At 39.9% G+C, this 24,908-nt stretch overlaps 1 protein-coding gene across 2 annotated transcripts; it reads left to right on the forward strand.

The window, feature by feature from the left end:
* The first annotated feature begins 995 nt into the window (after window positions 1-995).
* ntpcr (nucleoside-triphosphatase, cancer-related) lies at window positions 996-6,705 on the forward strand. 2 transcript variants are annotated; one of them, XM_036573607.1, is made up of 6 exons: window positions 996-1,063; window positions 2,185-2,347; window positions 3,722-3,818; window positions 4,281-4,481; window positions 6,099-6,210; window positions 6,313-6,705. In XM_036573607.1, the coding sequence occupies exons 1-5, from the start codon at window positions 1,030-1,032 to the stop codon at window positions 6,165-6,167; spliced, it is 564 nt and encodes a 187-aa protein (XP_036429500.1). In that variant the 5' UTR covers window positions 996-1,029; the 3' UTR covers window positions 6,168-6,210; window positions 6,313-6,705. The 2 variants fall into 2 exon arrangements, with proteins under 2 accessions (XP_036429500.1, XP_036429499.1); XM_036573606.1 differs by having other exon boundaries at window positions 6,099-6,705.
* The last annotated feature ends 18,203 nt before the right edge of the window (window positions 6,706-24,908 follow it).

The raw sequence follows: 24,908 nt of genomic DNA on the forward strand, positions 1-24,908 counted from the left end.
ATATTTTTGTATGGATAGAAAAAAAGATATATAAGGATGGAAAAAAGACATCCACCTCTAAAAGCTCCCTCACAGAAAGTTCCTACATGAAATGGTTATGAATTCACTGCCTGATGACTGAGACACTGTTTATGATAGTTTTTGCACTATATTTAGGCCCAAAATGTATATTTTCAAAATCTATCAATCAATCAATCAGGCTTTATTTAAACTCGGGATACATTGAGGCACATTCTCATTTACAATGTAGCCGAGCCGATACAGAAAACAGGGATTGACAAATCAGATAGTAAGACCATATTAAATGCCTTAAAAAGTAATTATAGTCAAAATAGTAAATTTAATAGTAAAAAAGTTTTTTTAAAAAATCAATAAACGATAACATAATTAATGAAATAAATAAATAAATTAGTGGAAAATGTAAACCAATAACTTATAATAAACAATAATAAAATAAAATGAATAACAAAAGTAAAACAATAGCTAAAACATAACAAATTCATATTACAAGTTAACTAAAATCAAAAATTAAATAAAATAGTTGCAGGCATTTATAGCCTAAATGATACATGTAAGGCAAAACAAAGAAAACTTATTATTTCAGATTTTCCACTATTTTCCATCATCAACATTCCATATAAACTCAGAAGACTCGTGTAGGTTCACTGGTGGTTCTGGATAGTAAATAAAATGTCTATATTTGTGTTGTAGTCATGTCGACATCTGGTTCCTATCACCACCACTGTAAAGACATCCGAACCACTCTGATTACATCTCACACACGGGGAGGAATTTGAAAAATCGGTGGAGTTCCCCTTTCACCTCGCCTATTGTTGTAACGTTTGCACTTTATTAAAATTATTCAAATTATTTCAAATTATATCAAATTATTTAGGAAAATACTATTATGCTCGAGCTCTCTTCTGCACATGAAGTTAATAAAGCAGCTAAAAATAAATTACGAAAATAAAATGAAGTATTGTGCGCATGCGTGGTACCCATGCAGGAAGCGGTACTGCAGCGGCTGCTATGCTGAAGCACGTTTTCTTAACAGGCTCTCCAGGTACAAACACTGAAACCCGGGATAAACACGGGATAAACACTGAAACCCGGGATAAACGCTGCACAGGCGGCGCGGAACTCGGTCTAAGAGGGTTTAAAGCGCTCGCGGACATTATTCAGCTGCTGCGTGTTCGACAGAGAACTTTCCGTTCCACCTTAAATGGTGCCGCGGTTTCATTCTGAAAGCAGCGAGTACGTGCCATACTATTTAAGGTGGAACGGAAAATTCGAAGAAGAAGCTAATTTAAGTCTTGTATAAAGCTACCTGGTGGCGAAAACAAAGAATGTAGCTGCTGCACCATTTAAGGTGGAACGGAGAGTTCGAACGAGAAGCCAGTCAGCGATCTAAGGATAAAGGAGCATTACTGAGTACATGATGGTGATGAGGAGTGATATAAATCAGCTTATAACCTCATATAACATCTACATAGGTGTTTAGGGTTCTCTAATGAAGCCAGTGGTTCTGTTTAGAAGCGTAAGTTCTATAAAGAACCTTGTGGTTCAGTGCATTGTGAAGTCATTCTTCAGACTGATAACTAGAGAATGTGTTGTATGGTGCTAACTTATATAGAACCATTTTTAAAAAGGTTCCACACATTCTCCATCAGTATGAAGAACCATTTCACCATGAAAAGAACCATTTAAGCATAAAACTGACTGTATAAAGTCTCTTAAAAAGATGGTTCTTTAAGGGTTCTTAATAAAGACGTTGTTCATGGTTCTATATAGAACCCTCAAAGAGGAATTTGCATGGTGAAATGGTTCTTTATATTGATGGAGAGTGTGTTGAACCTTGAAAATGGTTCTGTGTAGCACCAAAAAGGGTTAATTTGTTGTATACAAGCTTGACATCGGAACCCTTTTTTGGTGCTACATAGAACCATTTTCAAAAATGTTCTATATAAAACCATAAACAACACATTCTCCATCAGTCTGAAGAACCATTTTGTCATGCAAGGAACTATTTGAGCATGCAAATTGTTCTATATAGATAGAACCATTGCATTTACTAAAGAACCCTTGAAGAACTGTCTATTTAAGGAGTGATGCAGATAAATAAACTCACAGAAAGTGCAGTTTACCCTTGTTGATGAGCTCAATGATGTGGTTCTCCGTCCTCAGGAGTGGGAAAGACCACCCTAGTGCAGAAGGTCTGCGAGTCTATGGTCTCTGGTGGGGTGAGCCTCCAAGGCTTCTACACAGAGGAGCTGAGAGAGAGAGGGAGGAGAGTGGGCTTCGATGTGGTGACCCTAGCCGGAGAGAGAGGAGCCCTGTCCAGAGTCGGGTATCCCACTGTGCCTGATAGCCTCTCGCAGTGTGACTCTCCAGCTACCTCGTTTACACTGCTGAAGTTATTCAAATTTACATTCCACCTTAAATCCCATACAGAAATCTGATATATGACAATATTAGTATATATAGATTTTTCCTTTTATCCAACTTCTGTCATATGTGGACATATATGTGGCATCAACTTATTTAAAACTGGCCATTTTCAAAAATGTAACATTGTATTTTAGCAATTTATCAACAGATACAAACATATATGTGAAACGCATCTTTAGCAATATGAGATAGAAAGCATTATTCATACATGGATGGCATATTTTACTCATATATGCTAGCTTCATGCTATATGTATCCGAGTGGATCAGAGATAGCCAGTGCTGCTGGAGTTTTTAAACACCTCAGTGTCGCTGCTGGACTGAGAATAGTCCACCACCCAAAAACATCCAGCCAACAGCGTCCTGTGACCACTGATGAAGGACTAGAGGATGACCAACACAAACCGTGCAGCAGCAGATGAGCTATCATCTCTGACTTTACATCTACAAGGTGGACTGACAAGGTAGGAGTGTCTAATAGAGTGGACAGTGAGTGGACACAGTGTTTAAAAACTCCAGCAGCACTGCTGTGTCTGATCCACTCGCACCAGCACAACACACACTTACACACCACCACCACGTCAGTGTTACTGCAGTGCTGAGAATGATCCACCATCCAAATAGTACCTGCTCTGTGAGGGTCCATGGGGGTCCTGACCACTGAAGAACAGGGTAAAAGGGGGCTAACAAAGTATCAGAGAAACAGATGGACTACAGTCTGTAACTGTAGAACTACAAAGTGCACCTATATAGTAAGTGGAGCTGATAAAATGGACAATGAGCGCAGAAACAAGGAGGTGGTCAGAATGTTACGCCTGATCGGTGTGCTTCCTATTGAAGTGAAAGTTTGTATAATAGCTACAGATCTAAACTCTAAACAGGCACATTGGAAGAAGCTGTGCAGTAAAATCAATAAAACATGAAATAAATGAAAATATTGTTCTCATTTAAATAATTTAATATTTTAAAGCAAAAAAAAGTAGTAACAATTATAACAGTACTTGGATGTATTAAGCGTATAAATGTATGGTCCATATATTGTACATATATGTCCAATATTTGAAACTTACATTTATTCTGAAATCTATGCCTGACCCTTTATGACATATGTGAGCATATGGCCTTATATCAGATTTCCATATGGGTTGGGGCAGCAGTTACAGTGGCTGTGTTAAAATGTAGGTGCAGCACCATTTAAGGTGGAACGGAAAGTTTGAGTAAGAAGATGGTGAAATAGGAATCCGACTACAGCCTCTTTTCTTAATTGATTTCAGAAATGAAGCCCCGGCTGGACGGCGTGAATACAGAGTCGGCCAGTATGTTGTCGATCTTTCCTCGTTTGAGAATCTTGTTCTGCCGCTTTTTCGAAATGTAAGTAATTAACATTGGCTTTAATGAACTGTCACATTTCCTACAACACAAACTAACTGTATCTAAAGGGGAGTTCCACCTATTTTTTAAATTTCTGCATAGCTCAGTGGTTAATTTATAAACAGAGTGATTCAGAGTGGTTTGGTGTGAAATGGTTCAGATCTCTTTACAGTGGTGGTGATAGGAACCAGGGGTCGCCATGACTACAACACAAATATAGACATTTTATTTACTATCCAGAACCACCAGTGAACCTACACAGAGGGAGCTTTTAGAGGTGGATATCTGGTTGCCATCACAACCACTGTGAACAATTCTGACTCGGTAAGTTTCTCTAGAACGGAGCGTTTCACACCAAACCACTCTGAACCACTCTGAACCACTCTGTTTACATCTTAACCACTTAATTATGCAGGAATTTTAAACAATCAGTCAATTCCTGTCCTGTGTTCCTCCTCACAGATGGGTGAGGGAGGTAGGAGTGTCTTTGTTATAGATGAGATTGGGAAGATGGAGCTGTTCAGCCAGTCGTTTATCCGCGTGGTGAGACAGACTCTGGACAGCTCGACCTGCTCCATCCTGGGAACCATCCCAGTTCCTAAAGGAAAACCCCTCGGCCTAGTGGAGGAGATACGGGCACGGAAGGATGTTAAGGTCTTCATGGTCAGTAAACGTGTGATCATTATTCAGCCAAATAAAGTCTGTCTTTTTCACTTTATCACATTTACATGTTGATAAATGTGTTAAGTGCAGTGTCATTCTGTACAGACACATCTATTAACATGTTTTAAGGGAGCTGTAAGTGTATTTTCTATATATTTCATTTATTGTAGTATTATAGAAGCAGAGATACCTTTAAAGAGGTCTGTAAATACAGCACTGTGCAAAAGTAAGAGACCTTCATTTATTTAATTTCTAGCCAAAACAGACACCCTATTTTGAGATGGCTGTGCACTTATTATAAGATTGTCTAGGTTATTTCTAGACATTTTTTACTTGTTTTCAGTAATTTTATTAAGTAAAATTATCTCTCTATGTTGGTAGATGATTTTCTAGTATCAAACAAATTAATTACAGCAAGCAAAATTAGTTTAGTTATCCGGCTACAGGTGAAACCCACTGCAGTACAGGCTGGAACAGTGGAAACAGGCCAAACTGTGTGAAGCGAACTGTTCGTCTTCAGCGTGGAACAGCTCACCATCAACATCACACAGATTATTAGCAGATTTTCTTCTAAAAAATAAAATTTGATGAACCTTAAATAGACGTTATTCCTGTTTCTGAACTTTTGACTGTTGATTGTTTTTGGGGACATTTTTGTTTAGGATTTCGATGCAGGCTATAATTGTTTCATTTGCTGAATATTTGACTTATTTATGAGTTTTGGTTGTCTCTGTTTTTGTTTTTATTTATGATACAGGATGATTTTAAAGGTTGTTGTTTTATTTTGATTGCAATCTCTTTTGTGTGGACCCCAGAAAGACTAGTGACCACTTTGCGAAAGCTAGTAGGAAACCGAATAAAGAAGAAAGTTTGTGATGCTCTCTGTTTTTGGTTACTTTAACAGTCATGTAGCGTACGCCCAGCTTTCAGTGTGGTAATCTGATGAAAACAGGTTCGGTGGTGTTTCAGGTGGTTGTTAGGGGTCCCGTTTTCTCTGTAGTTTTCATTTTTCAGTATTTATTATCCAGATGGATTCTCTTATATCTAATCTCCTCAGAAACATCTCCTGAAAAAGGGAATAGCTTGTATTTTATATACTTTCTGTTTGGAGTGGAAATGAAATAAAGGGCGATCTCTGTCTTCTGCACTGCGCTGTATACTTCCTTATCTTGGAGGGAAGCTTAAACCAAGCCTGCGTTTTTGCAATTCACTAACAAGGCAAAAAAGCATTTCTTATCACACTGTGAGTCCAGACCAGCGTATCGCGCAGACAGACGTCTGCTGAAAGGCATGTGAAAGCCTGTGGTGTTGACTCCAGTCAGAATAATGCTCACAAACAGTTCCACGTAGCTACACTGAGCTCAGTAACTGCATGCTTCTGTGCTTCTGTGGCACCAAGGTGCCGATACGCTATACTGTAAACGCAGGTTCTGTGCACAGTCATGCCTCCTATGATCAGCCTTACAGAGGGAGAGAGGAGTGAGTCACGCTCTGCTCCCAGCACACTCGCCCTCAGCGCTTTCCATCTGACTAACGCTGTGTGGTTGTTTTGGGGCCGAGTGGAGGTCAGTGCTAATGAACTTGTGTGGCCTGTGTTTTTTCTTTCATTACTCACAGGTTACGAAGGAAAACAGAGACGCTCTCACTGACGAAATCGTGTCTGCGCTGAAGGAATGTCTGAAGTAAACAACTGGCGCGAGGACGGCCGGAACAGACAGGGAACACTGGGGTAAAATGTGCTACCAAGCACCCTAATAGATAAGAAGCTAAAGCGATCACAGTGTCAGTTCTTTGGAACTGCTTTTGTTTTGTGTTTTTTTCCTTTTTGAAGAATGTAGCCAGTAACTCGTTCATCTTGGAGAACATCCTTCCTGCTTCTCAAAGCTTTGGAGCGGCCGGGACCTCCAGCTGTTTGGTTCTGAGGAATGTAGTGAAGTATGTCACGTTTCAGAGTTGTGAAGTTTTCGTTCTTGAATGGCCTTTCAGAATGGACGGCCTTCTACGTTATTGATTAGGGTCAGCAGAGGAGGCGGGGCAGCAGGTGCCTCTATGAGGCATTGCCCTGCTGAGATGAACAGAGGTGATGGCCTCATTTTCTTTCAGCCCGTTTATGATTTCCAGCATCTTCAGCAGGAGATGGATGGAAGTGAATGCCTTCCCACCTGCGGGGGGGGAGTTTCATGTTTATTTGCAATGTATCACAAAATAAACCAATATTTGAACAGCTGGGCGTCCAGATGTTTTATTTATCTTTCAGCATTGTTAAATTACATGTGGAAACATCCCGTTTATTAATGGTCGTCTGCAGAGTGACTCAGGCTGCTCGTATTAGACATTGCCCACACGTATCTGGGTGTTTTCGGAAAACTGATATGGGAATTCTGGGCTGATGCCGGTATCCGACATCTTACATGTACATATCTTTCAAATGGAAAGGCCACTGCACACCGGATGCGCTGCTTTAGGCTATCAGACTATCCTAATTATTATTTCAATGCTGGTGACACTCTGATAAGGACATTCATCAGCTTCTTGTTCAAATTTTCAGTTTGCTGCTTCATTTATATTAGGAGGGGATGTAGATGATGGCAGATAGTTTGAAAATTTAGCAAAGAAGGATTTAATCTCACAATGATCACTATGTGTTTATCAACACATGCAAACAGCTTATCATACACAAACAGAAACTCAAAAGTCTGTTTAAAAAGCTTAAAACACACCGTTTCTTCTCGTTCTGTGGCCACCGCCAAATTGAAGTGACGTCATGGATTAGCAACTCAGAGAACCTCTTGAGGACCTCAGACTTTCCGAGAGGGAATTACAAGTTCGGGGGATGTTAAAATAGATTTTTCCTGCTTGGAAGCCAGAAATGTCCCAGTCCCCACTTGGTCATGAACACAGCATAACACAGCAGTGAGTTCTGTCAGAGCTCTAATCTGACTTCAGTTGGGATTTTTCCTTCATCTTGCTGTATATGCAGCTTTATTTAGCTAATTTGATCTGTTCAGGTGGAGATGCAGTCACCAAATGCTAGTTCACGACCAATAAGAGCATCAGGATGTAAAGTGGGATAATATTTTGATGTGTCGATCGCTGTTTTAGAATCTCTTTAGAGTTCTTCAAGTTAATACCAGTCAACTCTGAACTACACACTGCAAAACATGATATCTTAACAAGAGAAATCAATTTTTCAGATTCATTTTTCAGCATTGTTACGTTGCATCTGGAAACATCCATGTCATTAATGGTCGTCTGCAGAATGACTCAGGCTGCTCGTATTAGACATCACCCACACGTATCGGGGTTTTTTTTAAAAATGTAGTAGTGATGCACTGATATGGGAATTATGGGTCGATGCCGATATCTGATATCTCATATATACACATCTGTAAAGGCCACTGCACACCAGAGGCAGAATATCCTAATTATTATTTTACTGCTGGTGACACTCTCTGATGGGGACATTCATCAGCTTCTTGTTGGAATTGTTCCATTCCACCTTACATGGTGCAGCACTGTTAGCTTGTGTCTGGTTGTTTTCCAATCAGCAAAATATGTAATTCAGTCGGGTGCATACATCTGTATATATACATAAAATCAAAAAATGGTACGTTGTCAGGTGAAGCCATCTTAAATCTAGTTGTTTTATCTAATATTCCTCATGTTGAGATTGTTGTAAGCTTATTCTAAGATTATTAAACTAATTTATAGACATCATTTACTTGTTTCAACCTTACCTGTTTTAGTAAGTGAATCGATCTCACTATATTGGCAGATAAATTTGCTTGTTGTAAGAAATAAACCAGCAAAACTATCTGCCAGTATAGTGAGATCATTTCACTAAATAAAATCTAAAAATAAGTTAATAATCTCTAGAAATATGTTTAATAATCTTATACTAAGCTTACAGCATCTCAAATTGAGAAAAGTTAGACATATTAACAACATTTAGGATCATTTCACTTGAAAAGACACCATTTTTGCCGTATATTTAAAATTGTAGGAGCAAAGTGCCCCCGCTGGTCACGCATAAGCGCATTGCCATATCCTATATATTTTACAGCCAGGGAACATCATGCATTTTTAATTCTACATTCTACATCTTAAGCACTTTGTCATATGTATAAAGAAGCAGCTTTTTATGACCTTGAATGACCCTTTTTTATGCTGTGTGACCAGTCTTACCTGGATAAATACTCTTCCACTGACAGCAGGACGTTTCCGCCTCAGAGTGGAGCCGCGAACTGGCAGACACAGACGGTAATTAGTTCCAGGAGGAATCTCACTCATATACACTGTAAACACACGGCTAACAGACAGAGGGAGAAATACAGTCAAACACATCATGGGTATTACAGTAACGGTAACAGGTGATCGCTGTCATAATGACAACTGGGAGCGCAGAATTGTCCACCTCGGAATCTCCTACTCCCCCCTAAAAGCATGTCCAACAGGATTGCTATTGGATGATTAATAGTCCAATGGGATTTCTCTAGCAGGATGAATAGGATTTTTGTAGGATACCAATAGGATTCCAATAGAATGTCTAATAGGATTGCTATTGGATAACCAGTAGGAGTACAATAGGATTCCTATAGGATGATCATTAGGATTGCTCTAGCGGGATCAATAGAGTTTCTATAGGGGACCAATAGGATTGCAATAGGATGTCCGACAGTGTTGCTATTGGATGATCAATAGGATTCCAGTAGAATGTCCAATAGGATTGCTATAGGATGACCAATATAAATGTGTGTGTGTGTGTGTGTGTGTGTGTGTGTGTGTGTGTGTGTGTGTGAGCCGTGTGTCTCCAAAATGGCAACTTTACAGAAGAATGGAAAAAAAAATGACTTTGGAAGTTTAGAAATTAATGTAACATGATTTTGTTCTAAATTCTTTTGTTGACTTCTATTGTTCCATTTGTCATACATGTTAATATACATACAGTAGAGCTTAAAGGATGTGAATCCTTTAGAGTTCTGTGAATTTCTACACAAGTTTGACTTAAACTGTGATCAGATCTTCATTTAAATCATAATTATAGATAAAAAGAACCCAATAAAACTAAACAAACAATTATATAGTCTTCCATCCATTTACTGAACAAAGTGATCCAACATTGCATATTTTGACTGGCAGAAGTGTGTGAAACTCAAGAATCGTCAGTTTGGTATCAGTGATAATTAGGGTCAATCAGTTGAATGATAATCAGGCTGACCCTACCCTCTTAAAAAACATCAACCTGAGTCGTCACCATCAAAGTCTGGTCTTTACTGTACGCGTTTGTTAGGCATGCCGTGTCTCAGTAAAAGGAGATTTCTGAGGACCTCATTAGGAGGAGCTTCCAAAACTCTTTCTGAAGAGTTTGGATCCATTGTCAGGCAGATAGTGTACAAATGGAGGAAATTCAACACCACTGTTACTCCTCTAAGAACTGGTTATCCAACATAAATGAATCCAAGACTAAGGCATATAACATTCTTGAAGATCACAGAGACCCCCAGGGTAACATCTAAGGACATGCAGGCTTCTCTTACACTGGCTAATGTCAGTGTTCATTAGTCCACCATCAGACAAACACCGAACAAGAACAGTACATATGGAATGATAGCATGGAAAAAGCCACCACTCTTCAGGAAGAACACTGCTGCCTGTTTAAAGTTTCATAAAGACCACCTGGGTGAGCCAGAAGACTGACATAATGCAATGAGGACGGATACAGATAGTCAAAATGGATCTTTATGGCTAAAATGAAAGATGCTATGTTTGGCAAAACTGAACACTGCATTCTAGCATAAGCACCTCATCCTCAACTGTGAAACATGGTGGTGGCAGTATAATGGTTTGGGGCCGTTTTCCTCCTATTGGACCAGGACAACTTGCCTCGTTTGATAGAGCTATGAGAAATTCTACAGGAGAATGTTAGAGCATCCATCCATCAACTGAACCTCAACAGAAGGTGGATCTCGCCTAAAGTCAGCAACCCTAAAAACACCAGTTAGTCTCAAAAGAATGATTAAAACAAATGTTGTATTTAGGAATGGCTGAGTCAGAATTCAGACCTTAGTCTAGTAGAATGCCGAGGCAGAAGGGAAGGTGTGGTGTTTGTGCAAGAAAGGCCACCAACACAACAGAGCTGAAGGAGTTGTGTAAGGAGGAACAGGCCAAGATTCCTCCAAGTCAATGTGCAGCGCTGATCAACGGCTACAGGAACCGTTTGGCTAAAGACTTTGCTGCTCAAGGTGGTCACAAACTTTTGCCAACTAAGACTTTTAATGTTGGATCACTTCATTCAGTAAAGGAGAAAAACTACATCACTGTGTTATTTGATTTATTGGATTCTCTTTATCTACTGTCATCAGTTAAATGAAGATCTGATCACATTTTTGGTCACAATTAAGTAGAAATTTACAAAACGATAGAGGAGCAGAACTTTCAAACAGCACTGTGTATATATACACGCACTGAGCCCTTTATTAGGACCACTGACCGCATAGTTTCAGTCTGTAGTTCTACAGTTACAGACTGTAGTCCATCTGTTTCTCTGATACTTTGTTAGCCCCCTTTTACCCTGTTCCTCAGTGATCAGGACCCCCATGGACCCCCACAGAGCAGGTATTATTTGGGTGGTGGGTCATTCTCAGCACTGCAGTAACACTGACGTGATGGTGGTGTGTTGGTGTGTGTTGTGCTGGTACGAGTGGATCAGACACAGCAGTGCTGCTGGAGTCTTTAAACACTGTGTCCACTCACTGTCCACTCTATTAGACACTCCTACCTTGTCGGGCCACCAGCAGTGACACTGAGGTGTTTAAAAACTCCAGCAGCACTGCTGTGTCTGATCCACTCAGACCAGCGCAACACACACTAACACACCACCACCATGTCAGTGTTACTGCAGTGCTGAGAATGATCCACCACCCAAATAGTACCTGCTCTGTGAGGGTCCATGGGGGTCCTGACCACTGAAGAACAGGGTAAAAGGGGGCTAACAAAGTATGCAGAGAAACAGATGGACTACAGTCTGTAACTGTAGAACTACCGAGTGAAACCATATGGTCAGTGGAGCTGATAAAGTGGACAGTGAGTGTAGATACTACACTCATAATGTGTATGAGGCGGACTTTTTTAGGGTCGTTGTGACTCTGTTCTTTAGCAGGCAGTGCCAGGGTACCCAGAGTGCTGGGACAGATGGATTACATAACAATGCTCAGGGGACCAAGTGCTTGTGCCAAAGCACACCCCAGATTATTCAACCCCTCCCACCGCCCACCCGCAGTCACAACCGGCATCTTTACTGCACCGGCTGGCCGACCGTCAGCAGAAGCGGTCTGTTTCCCCGGAAGCTGTGTGTGAAAGTGTTCTTGTTCCAAGACAAATTGTGCCCTTCACAATCCTTATGTCATCTTCCATCTCTATCAAAGTGGAAAGCGCCTGTGGTGATGTTCCTCAGACTGTCGCTTACGGATCACGTAGCTGAAGAAAGTGCTGATGAGTAACGCGAGGTGTGCTAGCTGGTGCTGGGCTGTTCTAGTGCGCACACTTGGATGTGAATCGTTTTGACTGTAAATTTGCTGTGCATGTTTTGGCGCATAATGCTGAAAAGACTGAAATGCTTGTTCAACACACCAGAGCAGCGGTGCACACTTTTAAATAGAGGTTCCACAATGGTTCCTAGCTTGGAAAATTGGTTCTAGGAAAACAAACTTTGTAGAGAAAGTAGGGGCTGTGTGGAGGTTCTGTAAACTTTAAAAGGTTGCTCTTACTCAGAAAAGCTCTTCTGTAGGGTGTCATGCATAGAAAAGTTTAGGGTAACTCTTTATTTGAGAGTCTAGTGTGGATTCTTCGTAGATGCTCAGCTTGTCTTTAACCAACGTTCAACTATGCGACTGAACTTTAAGTTGAATGTAATAGAATCTTTGAAATCTAGCAGTAACCTTAACACTGTTGCTAATGAGTTTCACCAGATTGTTAACAATTTGAGCATCTAGATAATCTGTAGAGGACTTACAAAATAAAGTGTGATGAAGTGCTTGAGGGAACCGAAATGCGGGGTGGGGTCACAGGGGCTTGGTCGAACATGTGTGTTGTTATGATCCTGTTGAAGTTTATGGCTGTTTATTATCATTCAGATATTGTGATTCAGTGTTATGTCATATCTGAAATGTAGAATGCACCAAATACTAGATTATATGGCCTAAATTATGTGGACACCCCTCATAATAATTGAGGTGTTTCAGCCACACCCATTGCTAACAGGTGCATAAAATCAAGCACATAGCCTTGCAGTCTCCATAGACAAGCAGTGGCAGTAGAGTGTCGCACTGAAGAGCTCAGTGACTTTAGACGTGGCTCTGTCACAGGATGCTGCCTCTGCTACAAGTGAGATTTCTGCCCTGCTATCTGCCCCAGACAACTGTAAGTGCTATTATTGTGAAATAGAGCAACAACAGCTCAGTTACAAAGCAGTAGACCATCTTCTGTTGCATCACTCACTGCAGAGCTCAAAAGTGCCTCCGAAAGCAACATCAGCTCAAGAACTGTGCATTAAGAGCTTCCTGTAATGGGTCTCCATGGCTGAGCAGCTGCACACAAGCCAAAAGATCACTATGCACAATGCCAAGCGTCGGCTGGATCAGTGGAACCGTGTTCTCTGGAGTGATGAATCTTCACTATCTGGCAGTCTGATGATGAATCTGGGTTTGGTGGATGTCAGGAGAACGTTACCTACTGGAATACTTTGTGTCAGCAGTTTGGGGAAGAGCCTTTCCTGTTCCAGCATGACTGAGCCCCTGAGCACAAAGCAGCTTCATAATGACATGGAGTGACCAGTTTGGTGTGGAGGAACTCCAGTAGCCCTCACAGAGCCCTGACCTCAACCCCACTGAACACCTTTAGGATGATCTGGAACGTTGATTGTGAGCCAGACCCTCTCGTCCAACATCAGTGTCTGACCTCACAAATGCTCTTTTGACTGAATGGGCACAAATTCCCACAAACACTCTCCAACATCTTGTAGAAGCTTCCCAGAAGAGTGGAGGCAGTTACAGCTGCAAAGGAGGACCAACTCCATATTGATGCCCATGGATTTGAAATGGGAGTCCAACAAGCTCATATAGGTATGACGGTCAGGTGTCAGTAGTGTGGTTGATTTATAACAAATGCATTCATAGATGTATAATTGTGCTGCTGATTGAATCTGAATGGCATCACTTTAATGAATCCTTTGTTACTAAGAGTGCTGTTGTTAATGGTCTCTATCAGGACTGCAGGATTCTGTTGTTTGGGCAGCAAAGTGAGAGAGCGCAGAGGATTCATCCTAAATTGCAGCGAGTCCACTTTATCTCTGTTTCCAGAGCCACTGAAGGACCCCACCAGCGGTCATAACCATCCTCTCCTTTTTTAGACACACAGCCAATAACAGCATGTGATAATAAACACAGATGGCACAAAGAGGTTGGGGGTGGGGGTGGGGGGGGGGCTCTAGTATCTACTGTATTTCTGCAGTTTTAAGCTGTTCCCATCACAGCATCCCACAAAGCCTTTCTGAATAATCATAGAGAGACGGCTTTCAGTCACACTGTAGCAGACAGGACCACACACACACTCCCCCCCACCAGCTTGTCACTGAAGCCCACAGGGGATATCAGCTTTGAATGGATAAATGGAGATGGGGGTGGGGTGGGGGATCTCATTTTAACACTCATTTAAAGACCAAAACAAAGAGTGCTATCTAGTGGAGGTCACTCAGTGTAATATGATTTCTGCAGTGCTACTATCTGTTCTACAGCCGCTGAAGTGTTGCTTTAATATTTATGGAGTCCAGCTTTCTCAACCAGCACACACACAAATGAAACATGGCAGGCCGGCGGGGCATCATTTAGCCGACGACAGGCAGAACAAACGTGGGATAATTCACCGGACAAAGCGGCGAAATGGACAAACATGCCGGTTTACCTTGGCAGGCAGGCTTTTGATTTTGTTTTTAGGTCATTCTGTCACTGCAGTATCAAATCTTCATTACATTTATTTCAATTTTAATTCCACTCGAGCACCATTGTTTCTAATCTCCTTCTGATGATGTTTAGGCTTTTTTTCACTTTGCTATGGTTCAGTTTTTTTTATTTAGATCTACAGGTATGAATGTACATTAATAAACAATTTTGAATGTGCCAGTTTAGGCAGTTTGGCTGATTTCCAGCTGGGCAGGTACAAAAGAGCAGAGACACTCAAAAAATTACTTAAAACATATTACAATACAAGACAACCTGTAAAATAATGACAAGGTAAAGCACAATGCCAGCAGTTAAAATCTTTTATGTACAACCCTAATTCCAAAAAAGTTTGGACGCTGTGTAAAATGTAAATAAATGTATATAAAAACAGAATGCAATGATTTGCAAAACTCATAGACCCATATTTTATTCACACTAGAACATAAAACACATATCAGACGTTTTACTATTTCATGAAAAACATTAACTCATTTAGAACTTGATGGCAGCAACACCTCTCAAAAAAGTTGGACAGGGGCAATAAAAGGCTGGAAAAGTAAGTGATGATAATAAACAAAACAGCTGGAGGAGCAAAACTCACATGACTGAGTATAAAAAGAGCATTTTAGAGAACAGAGTCTCTCAGAAGCAAAGATGGGCAGAGGTTCACCAATCTGAGAAAAACTGCATCTAAAAATTGTGGACCAATTTCAGAAAAATGTTCCTCAACGTAAAATTGTGAAGACTTTGGATTTTCCACCATCTACAGTACATAATATCACAAGATTCAGAGAACCTGGAGAAATCACTGTACACAAGGGACAAGGTTGGTCAGAATTGGATGCTTGTGATCTTCAGGCCCTCAGGCAGCACTGCACTGAAAACAGGCAGGATTCTGTAGTGGAAATCACTGCATGAGCTCAGAAACACTTCCAGAAATCATTGTCTGTGAACACAGTTTGCCGTGTAATACACAAATGCAAGTTAAAGCTGTATCATGGAGAGAAAAAGCCATATGTCAACACGATCCAGAAACGCCGCCGTCTTCTCTGGGCCAAAGCTCATTTAAAATGGAATGAGGCAAAATGGAAAACTGTTCTGTGATCTAATGAATCGAAATTTTAAATTCTTTTTGGACGCCATGTCCTGTGGACTCAAGAGGAGACGGACCATCCAGCTTATTAGCACACAGTTCTAAGCCTGCATCTCTGATGGTCGGGGGCTGCATTAGTGCCTATGGTGTGGGCAGCTCACACATCTGGAAAGGCTCTATCACTGCTGAACAGTATATGGAGGTTTTAGAACAACATAGGCTCCCATCCAGACAGCGTCTCTTTCAGGAAAGGCCTTCATATTTCAGCAAGACAATCAACCACACACTGCATCCCTCACAACAGCATGGCTTCACAGAAGAAGAGTCCAGGTGCTGAACTGGCCTGCCTTTTTGGTGCTACTTAGAACCATTTTCAAAAAGGTTCTATATAGAACCACATACAACACATTCTCTATCAATCTGTAGAACCGTTTCACCATGCAGAGAACCATTTAATCATGCAAATGGTTCTTTGAGTGTTCATGGTTCTATGTATCTGTTGTCTTTACTAAAGAACCCTTGAAGAAGCAGATTGTTTAAGAGTGTACAGGCTGTAAAAATGGTGTATTGTCAAGTGAAATGATCTTAAATTTAGTCTATAAATCTGATATTTCTCATGTTGAGATTTCTCTAAACTTATTATGATTATTTACAGACATGATTTACTCATTAAGTAATTTTATTAAGTGAAATGATTTCACTATATTGGCTGATAACGTTGCTTGTTGTAAGAAATATGCTAGAAACAAACATTATCTGCTGTTAAAGTGAGATCAAGTTAAGTACTCTTGTAAGTTTACAACAATCTCAACAGAAAAAATAGAAATATTAGATATATTGACTAAATAAAGATCATTTCACGTGCTGAGATCTCATTTTTTTGCAGCCTAAGTCAAATATGGAACAAAAGTTTAGTGATTAAACAATTTCTAATATGATGAAAATTTGATGAACTAAGCTTTTTGACATGTTTTACATTTTGGAAGTAAGACTGGAATCAATTATAATACCAAAGATATTTGCAGATTATTTATGTACTTTGAACTGTCTTTGTATATGAAATGTACTGTATAAATAAACTTGCCTCTCACAACACTGAGTCCATGAAAACGGGCTCGAAATAATAATCCACAGAGAGCTGATGTTCTGCTCCTAAATTAACCAGCAAAACTGTTTCTTTTTGAACTAGTTTTAAACAACAGTGACTTCACAGAGGTTACAGTATTAATTTTATGTGAAATCATCTTTATGATTTCTTAATCTTTTTTTTAAATATGTGAATGTATGCATGTTTAGGTAGATGATGTCTTTTTTGCGTACCTGTTTTTTCCTTAAATGTCAATTAAAAAAACTGTAAGAATATCTGTTGTTCACTGGAAAATATTCATTGGTATGTCTATTATTTTTAAACATTACTTGATTTACCTGTAGTGTTTCCCTTAAATAAATTTAAAATTGAAATAAAGTATCAACATAAATGGAATATGTATAATTTACATGCAGTTTGGAACTAAAGTAACAGGGAATGCAGTGTTATTGTCAGTGGTGTTACAGTTTGTGCTATTACTATCAGTGGTGTTATGGTCAGTGGCGTTACTGTCAGTGTTGTTATGGCTAGTGGTGTTATGGTCAGTGGCGTTACCATCACTGTTGTTACAGCTAGTGGTGTTACAGTCAGTGTTGTTATGGATAGTGGTGTTATGGTCAGTGGTGTTACTGTCACTGGTGTTATGGTCAGTGTTGTTATGGATAGTGCTGTTATGGTCAGTGGTGTTACTGTCACTGGTGTTATGGTCAGTGTTGTTATGGATAGTGGCGTTACTGTCAGTGTTGTTATGGCTAGTGGTGTTATGGTCAGTGGCGTTACTGTCAGTGTTGTTATGGCTAGTGGTGTTATGGTCAGTGGCGTTACCGTCACTGTTGTTACAGCTAGTGGTGTTACAGTCAATGGTGTTACTCTCAGTGTTGTTACAGCTAGTGGTGTTACTGTCAGTGTTGTTATGGATAGTGGTGTTATGGTCAGTGGTGTTACTGTCACTGGCGTTACTGTCAGTGTTGTTATGGATAGTGGTGTTATGGTCAGTGGTGTTACTGTCACTGGTGTTATGGTCAGTGTTGTTATGGCTAGTGGTGTTATGGTCAGTGGTATTACTGTCAGTGTTGTTATGGCTGGTGGTGTTATGGTCAGTGGTGTTACTGTCAGTGTTGTTATGACTGGTGGTGTTATGGTCAGTAGAGTTACCGTCACTGTTGTTACAGTTAGTGGTGTTACGGTCAATGGTGTTACTCTCAGTAACTCTTGTTATGGCTGGTGGTGTTACTGTCAGTGTTGTTATGGATAGTGGTGTTATGGTCAGTGGTGTTACTGTCAGTGTTGTTATGGCTGGTGGTGTTATGGTCAGTGGTGTTACTGTCAGTGTTGTTATGACTGGTGGTGTTATGGTCAGTGGAGTTATCGTCACTGTTGTTACAGCTAGTGGTGTTACTGTCAGTGTTGTTATGGATAGTGGTGTTATGGTCAGTGGTGTTACTGTCAGTGTTGTTATGATAGTGGCATTATGGTCAGTGGTGTTACTGTCAGTGCTGTTATAGATAGTGGTGTTATGGTCAGTGGTGTTACTGTCAGTGTTGTTATGGGTAGTGGCATTATGGTCAGTGGTGTTATTGTCAGTGGTGTTTTAGGGACAGTGTTGTTATGGCTTGTGGTATTACGGTCAGCTGTGTTCCTGTCAGTGGTGTTACTGTCAATGTTATGGTCAGTGGTGTTACTGCCTGCTGTTATGGCTAATGGTGTTACGGTCAGTGGTGTTACAACTTTATTGACCATGATTTACATTTAATGACATACCCCGTTCACCACTGCTGTGCTATAACGAGCCGGCTGGCGGCAGAGAGGCGGGAATGAGTTAAACATATGCAGAGTGTTTCAGGGAGGAGGCCACAGTTTATCAGACAGTAGATACGAACTTAAAAGTGATGCTAATTGCTTTGTTGCTCAGACTAATCAGCTCTAATCCTCATTCACCTCCCACAGCAGCCGTGTCTCCACCCCATCATCAGAAACGTTATCTCAGTGCGATTTCCATCTGCTCGACTCCTCGGGGTCTTTAGTCAGACGCTAACACTGCGAGTGTTCTAAGAGGAACCCGAGTGAGTCCAGCTCCTCTTGTTTACCGTCTTGCTCAGCTCATGTTGCTTCTTTCCTCTGAAAGCTCTGCGGCCGACGGAGCCACACAGAGTGCGTCATGCCTTCCTTTAAAACCAGCAGTGTTGGGTTTCATCTTTGAAGCCATGCAGATCAAAGATGCAGAAGAGAACCCACAGCAAAGAGGTGCTAATAAAGGCTCCGACCACAGAGAACTGAGGAACCAACCACAAAGGAGCAGAGACTCCACAGCAGTGCTTCAACACCTGCACGCGATGATAACAAGCACTCATTCTGGGGTTTAAAGAGATCTGCATAAAACCATATTCCTAATTATAGATAAAAGATGACCTAGATATTTATAGATATGTATAGATTAAAGGGTTAGTTGGGGGAGAAGCCCACCACCCCCAGGGGTACGATGTCCCACCTCCCACCTCTCTGATCAAATAATGGATCTGAATCTGATCTTGACACATTTGCTGAATGTCTGTACTGAATTAATTATGAATGGCAATTGATCTCATTTTTTGTCATTGGATAGTGATCAATGCATTTTATATTAAAGTGTTCAGGGGGTGCAGAGAGTGGAACATTTGGTGTTGAGTGTTCTTTTAAGTTAATAATAAAAAATGCTTCACAATAAAATTAAATAAAACTTCAGTCTGTAAAAAAGTAAGTAGCAAATTAAAAACTGAAAGAAGTGCTTGTTTAGTAAAAATAGTAATATTATAAATAAGAAATATGAACAATTAAACATTAAATATTAAACATTAAATATAAAAAATAGAACAAAATAAACAGAATGAGAATAAAAAATAAGAATAATAGAATTAATAAAGTAATATTTGGAATAAAAATAGGAAGCTGGCAGAAAACTGAGCTAAATAAACACATTTTCGGCTGATTTTTAAAGCTGGTTACAGACGATACCTGACGACTGTTAATCAGTAAGGAGTTCCAGATGTTTGGTGTTCTGCTTCCTGTTCTTCAGTAAAGCAGCACTCGATGATCTTAGAGCTGGGTGTGGAGCAGGAGCTGTCAGACAGTCAGAGATGTGTGGAGGTGCAGATCCATTAAGAGATTTATAAGCAGTAAAAGAATTTAAAATCAGTTCTAAACAGACGGGCAGCCGGTGTAATGAAGCTAAATGGGATATGTTCTCTCTTTTCTTCGAACTCCAGAACTCTAGGGTTCGACTTTTAGGCCATAAGACAGAAATACCTCTCGAGCATTCTGACCCAAAATACACCATTTAATTAGATTTTCATCTGAAAGTCATTACGATGCTGAACGTGCTGGATATTAAATCTCTGGGCGTGTTGAATGCTGCGGCTTTGATTACATATTTATTTCTATTATTGATGCCGTACCAGCACTACTACTAATAGTAATAGCTATCATGACAATGATAATAATGATACTGTTTGTTTTTATTTGTACTGATTTTCACTCTTATTTCTCGATTTCAAATGATTTGCTAATGTTAAGTTCAATGTATTGGAAAAAATATCATAATGCAGATAATATTATTACAATAAGAGTTTACAGTTTGATTTAATTGATTGTTTCTATTTTACTGTCAGTTGTCTTTTGTCATCGTTCATAAAAATGAAGCATAATTATTGCAACATACATTGATAAAGGTTTCTATTTAATTTTAAAATGTTAAAATTTTAGTGTTGTACTTTAAAAACACAAAAGTTCCTACGTTTAAATTACACATTCTATAAAGATTCAGTGGGGGACTTTTTACCCCAGAATTGGGGGCATATATTCCCAATAAACCCCCCACATCATTGCTGTTAGACGAAACCTTGTACACACTTGATTTGTTTGACTTGTTTTTCATTTTTTGACATAATTTGCAAAGGTCAGTTGCTCTTTATGATGTGTCGAAATTTCACGATAAACAGACCAACAGAAATGATCCAAAATTACTTGGAAAAAAGTGATCAAATTATTTCCATTAAAAGTTAAGAATGCTTTTTCTCATCCGTCAAGTACGGTCTGTAGAGATACAAGGTTTTGTTCCAACAGTGGCTAAAAATATGAACACGCACACATATGTATATGTAACTAACTGTGCAAAACAAAAAAAGAATATATATATATATATATATGTGTGTGTGTGTGTGTGTGTGTGTGTGTGTGTGTGTGTGTGTGTGTGTATTCTTTTTTTGTTTTGCACAGTTAGTTACGTCACTGGACTGAAGCCCACCTGTTCCTGCAAGTCTTTAGGGGGTAACACTGCAGACAGAGGTTCCTCTCCCAGGGGCACCACTGAAGGAACGTTAATGTCTCAGAGCCTCCACACATCTCACAGTGCTGGACATCTGATCCTGGAGCTGCTCTAATGAATCAGTGAGCAGAGAGGGTCTGACCTGTGGAGCTGCTGAACAGCGGTGAGGAAAACAAAAGAGGGCAGAGAGTGGAACCCTGAGGGACACCACAGTCACATCAGTCACATCAGTCACATCACAGGAAAGACTTTCTCATGACACACAGGTCAAACGTGTGACAGGAAAAGGCCAAAACCAACAGTGCTGACATTTATATAGAAAACTGGCAAAAAAAATTTATATATATATATATATATATATATATATATATATATATGTGATATGAATACATGAAAAAGAGACCCAACCTCTCCTAAACAGATCAGACTTTCCCATTAGACACGGCTTCATAACATTCACACTTCATTCACTAAGAGCTTATTTTGAGCTGTTTTCACTGAGTAGTTTGTAGATTTACAGCCAGAATGGATCATTTTAAAGAGCATAACTGACTGTGCAGGAAATCACAGTGACAGGAAATGATATTTACTGTTATTTCCTTTATTTCCAAATAAAGTACACTCAAAAAAAGATGGTTCTTTAATGGTTCTAGTGAACGGAATGGTTCTATTTAGGACCATGAGTCATTTAAATGTTTTTTGTATGCTGAAATGGTTCTTCAGATTGATGGAGAATATGCTGTATATGGTTCTGTATGAAGCCAAAATGGTTCTGCTATTGTTACAATGTCAAGCTTGTACACAATAGCAGAACCCGTTTTGATGCCATATAGAACCATTTTCGGAAACGCTTTATATAGAACCATATACAATACGTTCTCCATCAATTTGAAGAATTATTTCACCATGCAAAAAAAAACATTTAGGTTAAATGGTTCTATATAGAACTCATTGTTCTAAACAAAACCATTCCTTTTACTACCACCTCTTTTAAGAGTGCAGTGAAAACGATGTTTCATATATTTACTTGTGCTTTAATAATTTGTTTTAGACTATTTTTATGATTGAGACAAAGCTTTAGGAGCTTTTAAAACACTGTACAAAATTAGAATATGTTAGAAAATTCTTGATTAGAAGAATAAAATTAAAAGAACAGGTTTTGGCCCAAGACGCCTGAACCTCTCCTCAAGGAAGTCCAGGGTTATTTGTAGTTTTTCATCTAATACCTGGTTTATCTAATCAATACTCCATTCATTAAAATGAGGTGATGGAACTGAACTGTGATGAAATGTGATGGGTGTCTTGGGCCAAAACCTGTTCTTTTAATTTTATTCTTCTAATCAATATCTTAACTGAAACATCAAAAAAACATTCTACTTATGTTTGTATTTATGCAGAACCAAAAGAACCAAGATATCAATATCTTTAAAAAAATACACACATTATTATGTTTTTACTGTTTATTCTAATGTTATATGTTGTTTTTACTGACAGAAACACACTCACTGCCCCGAAAAGCAGTTTTCTATTTACACTTTCTAAGTAACAGTGCTTTGTGTTGATTGAGGTTGATGACCAGTAGTGAGAAATGTCCTCTTTACATGCTGACAGAAGCCATTGAATTTCCTTTTTAGCCCCAGAAGGTCAACTCTAGCCTGTGACAAAATGTTAACCCCCCCCCCCGGCAGGCTGGTGGGAGGTCATGCTCTCTGCATTTCTGGCCGTGAGGCCAACATATCAGCCCCTGACCTGCCATTGACCAGCTCCTCTCCTGTTCACTCCATCAGAGCACATTGACGCGGTCAGAGAAAGAGCCGGATTGTTCTCTTCCTCTGGCTTAATTGACGGGTGACAGGCAGTCAATAGTGCTTTCAGTGGAGCTCGTCTCATTTATCACTGCAGCACTAGGCAGGGTGACACCAGCACACTGAGGATAGACATGTGGAACCAAATGTAGTAGATATGAATGAACAGTGTAGCGGAGAACGGAGTGCAGCCTAATGTGCTCTGGGTTTTGCTAAATAATAAAAGTATTTGAGAAAGATATATATTTTCAATGACATGACAGACACTGGATTTTGAACTTTACACTGGTAACGATCTGGACAGTCCTTTTCTTCTTTGGGCTGGAAAACAAATTGTCCATTATTTCCATAAACAATCTGAAAGGCTGACTCATCAGACCACAACACACGTTTCCACTGAGCATCAGTCCATTTCAGATGAGCTCGAGCCCAGAGAAGTCGGCGGCGTTTCTGGGTGTTGTTGATATGTGACTTTCACTGTGCAGAGTCTTAACCTCCATTTGTGGATGCAGCCACAGATGATGTTTAATGATAATAATCAGTCAGTCATTTGAGGTAAATCTAAAATATTTTAATTTGTATTCCTGAGCCCATGTTAGTTTTAATGCAGTGCCATCTGAGGGGTCGAAAGTCACAGCAATTCAGCCTTTTCCTTTATGCAGAGATTTCACTGGATGCGCCGAATGTTTTGATGCACTGTATTAGTAGTGGGCAGTATGGGCAAAAATTTACATCACGGTATAAGTAAGAATACTAATGGTTTAGACAGATATCACAGTATAGGTTATTTTTTTGTTTAAGTAAACCATTTTTTGTGGATTTAAAATGGCTTATTATTCTGGACGTCCCTTCACTTTTAATAAGAACTATATTTAACAACTGAAGTAAATCTAAAATCTAAAAAGACCACAGCATTGCCTGAAGCACCATAAGTGGCGCACACGGAAAGCTGGTTAGTCTCCATTCTGGGCTAATGGCTAACAGCTAACCCCAAGATATTGGCTTTTCCTTCTGCTCTCTTTTCACCATTAACTCATTACCATCTGATGTCACCCCTTTGACCATAAAGTGGACTAACTGACCTCAGGCTGCAGCTCAGTACATGAGAGGTGAATCAGTGGTGGTGGGGTTTGGCAGCAGGACACTAACATTATTGCTACTGAACGCTGATTGGTTAGCATGACTGCTACTGAGTGCTGATTGGTTAGCATTACTGCTACTGAGCGCTGATTGGTCAGCATTACTGCTACTGAGCACTGATTGGTCAGCATGACTGCTACTGAGTGCTGATTGGTTAGCATTACTGCTACTGAGCGCTGATTGGTCAGCATTACTGCTACTGAGCACTGATTGGTCAGCATTACTGCTACTGAGCACTGATTGGTCAGCATTACTGCTACTGAGTGCTGATTGGTTAGCATTACTGTTACTGAGTGCTGATTGGTCAGCATTACTGCTAATGAGTGCTGATTGGTTAGCATTACTGCTACTGAGTGCTGATTGGTTAGCATTACTGCTACTGAGTGCTGATTGGTCAGCATTACTGTTACTGAGTGCTGATTGGTCAGCATTACTGTTACTGAGTGCTGATTGGTTAGCGTTAATGCTATGAAGTGCTCAAAAGTGTTTTATGCTGTTCTGCATTTATAAAATCTGTGCATTTTTCTTTATAAAATGTTTAAACATTTACAAACTATGTTTTTAATTTATTTTGGCCTCACCTGAGAGCGCCCTCTAGTGTCTGACAAACCTGGAATACACTAGTAAGTGGCAATTCAACACTTCTCTGCTTGTACTGCTGTTGTTTGAAGAGTAAAAATGAATTTATTAATCACTGCTTTCTGCTTTTATCTGCATTTCACACACTGTCCTAACTCTTTTGGAATTGGGTTTGTAGTAGAACAGCCACAGAATGAGCAGCAGCACAACAGAGAGAGTGGAAAACTCATCACTGATTTAACCCCCCAGCACATTTAGGCAACTAATGCTCTCTAATCCTCTACAAACACAAAGCATGATGGGGCCACTGTTCACCAGCAGGCTGCTCTCGTCCCGCCGCCTCCTTACTTCACTTAATCTGCTCTGGCTGTATCAGGCTGATCGTGTAGCTTCCTTTGTTTTGGGCTCTTAAATCGCTTCATTTAAAG

The sequence above is a fragment of the Colossoma macropomum genome, unplaced genomic scaffold, assembly GCF_904425465.1.
Source record: "Colossoma macropomum unplaced genomic scaffold, Colossoma_macropomum, whole genome shotgun sequence".
Taxonomy (NCBI): Eukaryota; Metazoa; Chordata; class Actinopteri; order Characiformes; family Serrasalmidae; genus Colossoma; species Colossoma macropomum.

Excerpts from the sequence above, each read along its gene's own strand:
- ntpcr (XM_036573606.1), top strand. The coding sequence starts at position 1,030 with ATGCTGAAGCACGTTTTCTTAACAGGCTCTCCAG. Across the intron at positions 3,819-4,280 it reads TTCTGCCGCTTTTTCGAAAT|ATGGGTGAGGGAGGTAGGAG; the intron begins GTAAGTAATTAA and ends TCCTCCTCACAG. Across the intron at positions 4,482-6,098 it reads AGGATGTTAAGGTCTTCATG|GTTACGAAGGAAAACAGAGA; the intron begins GTCAGTAAACGT and ends CATTACTCACAG.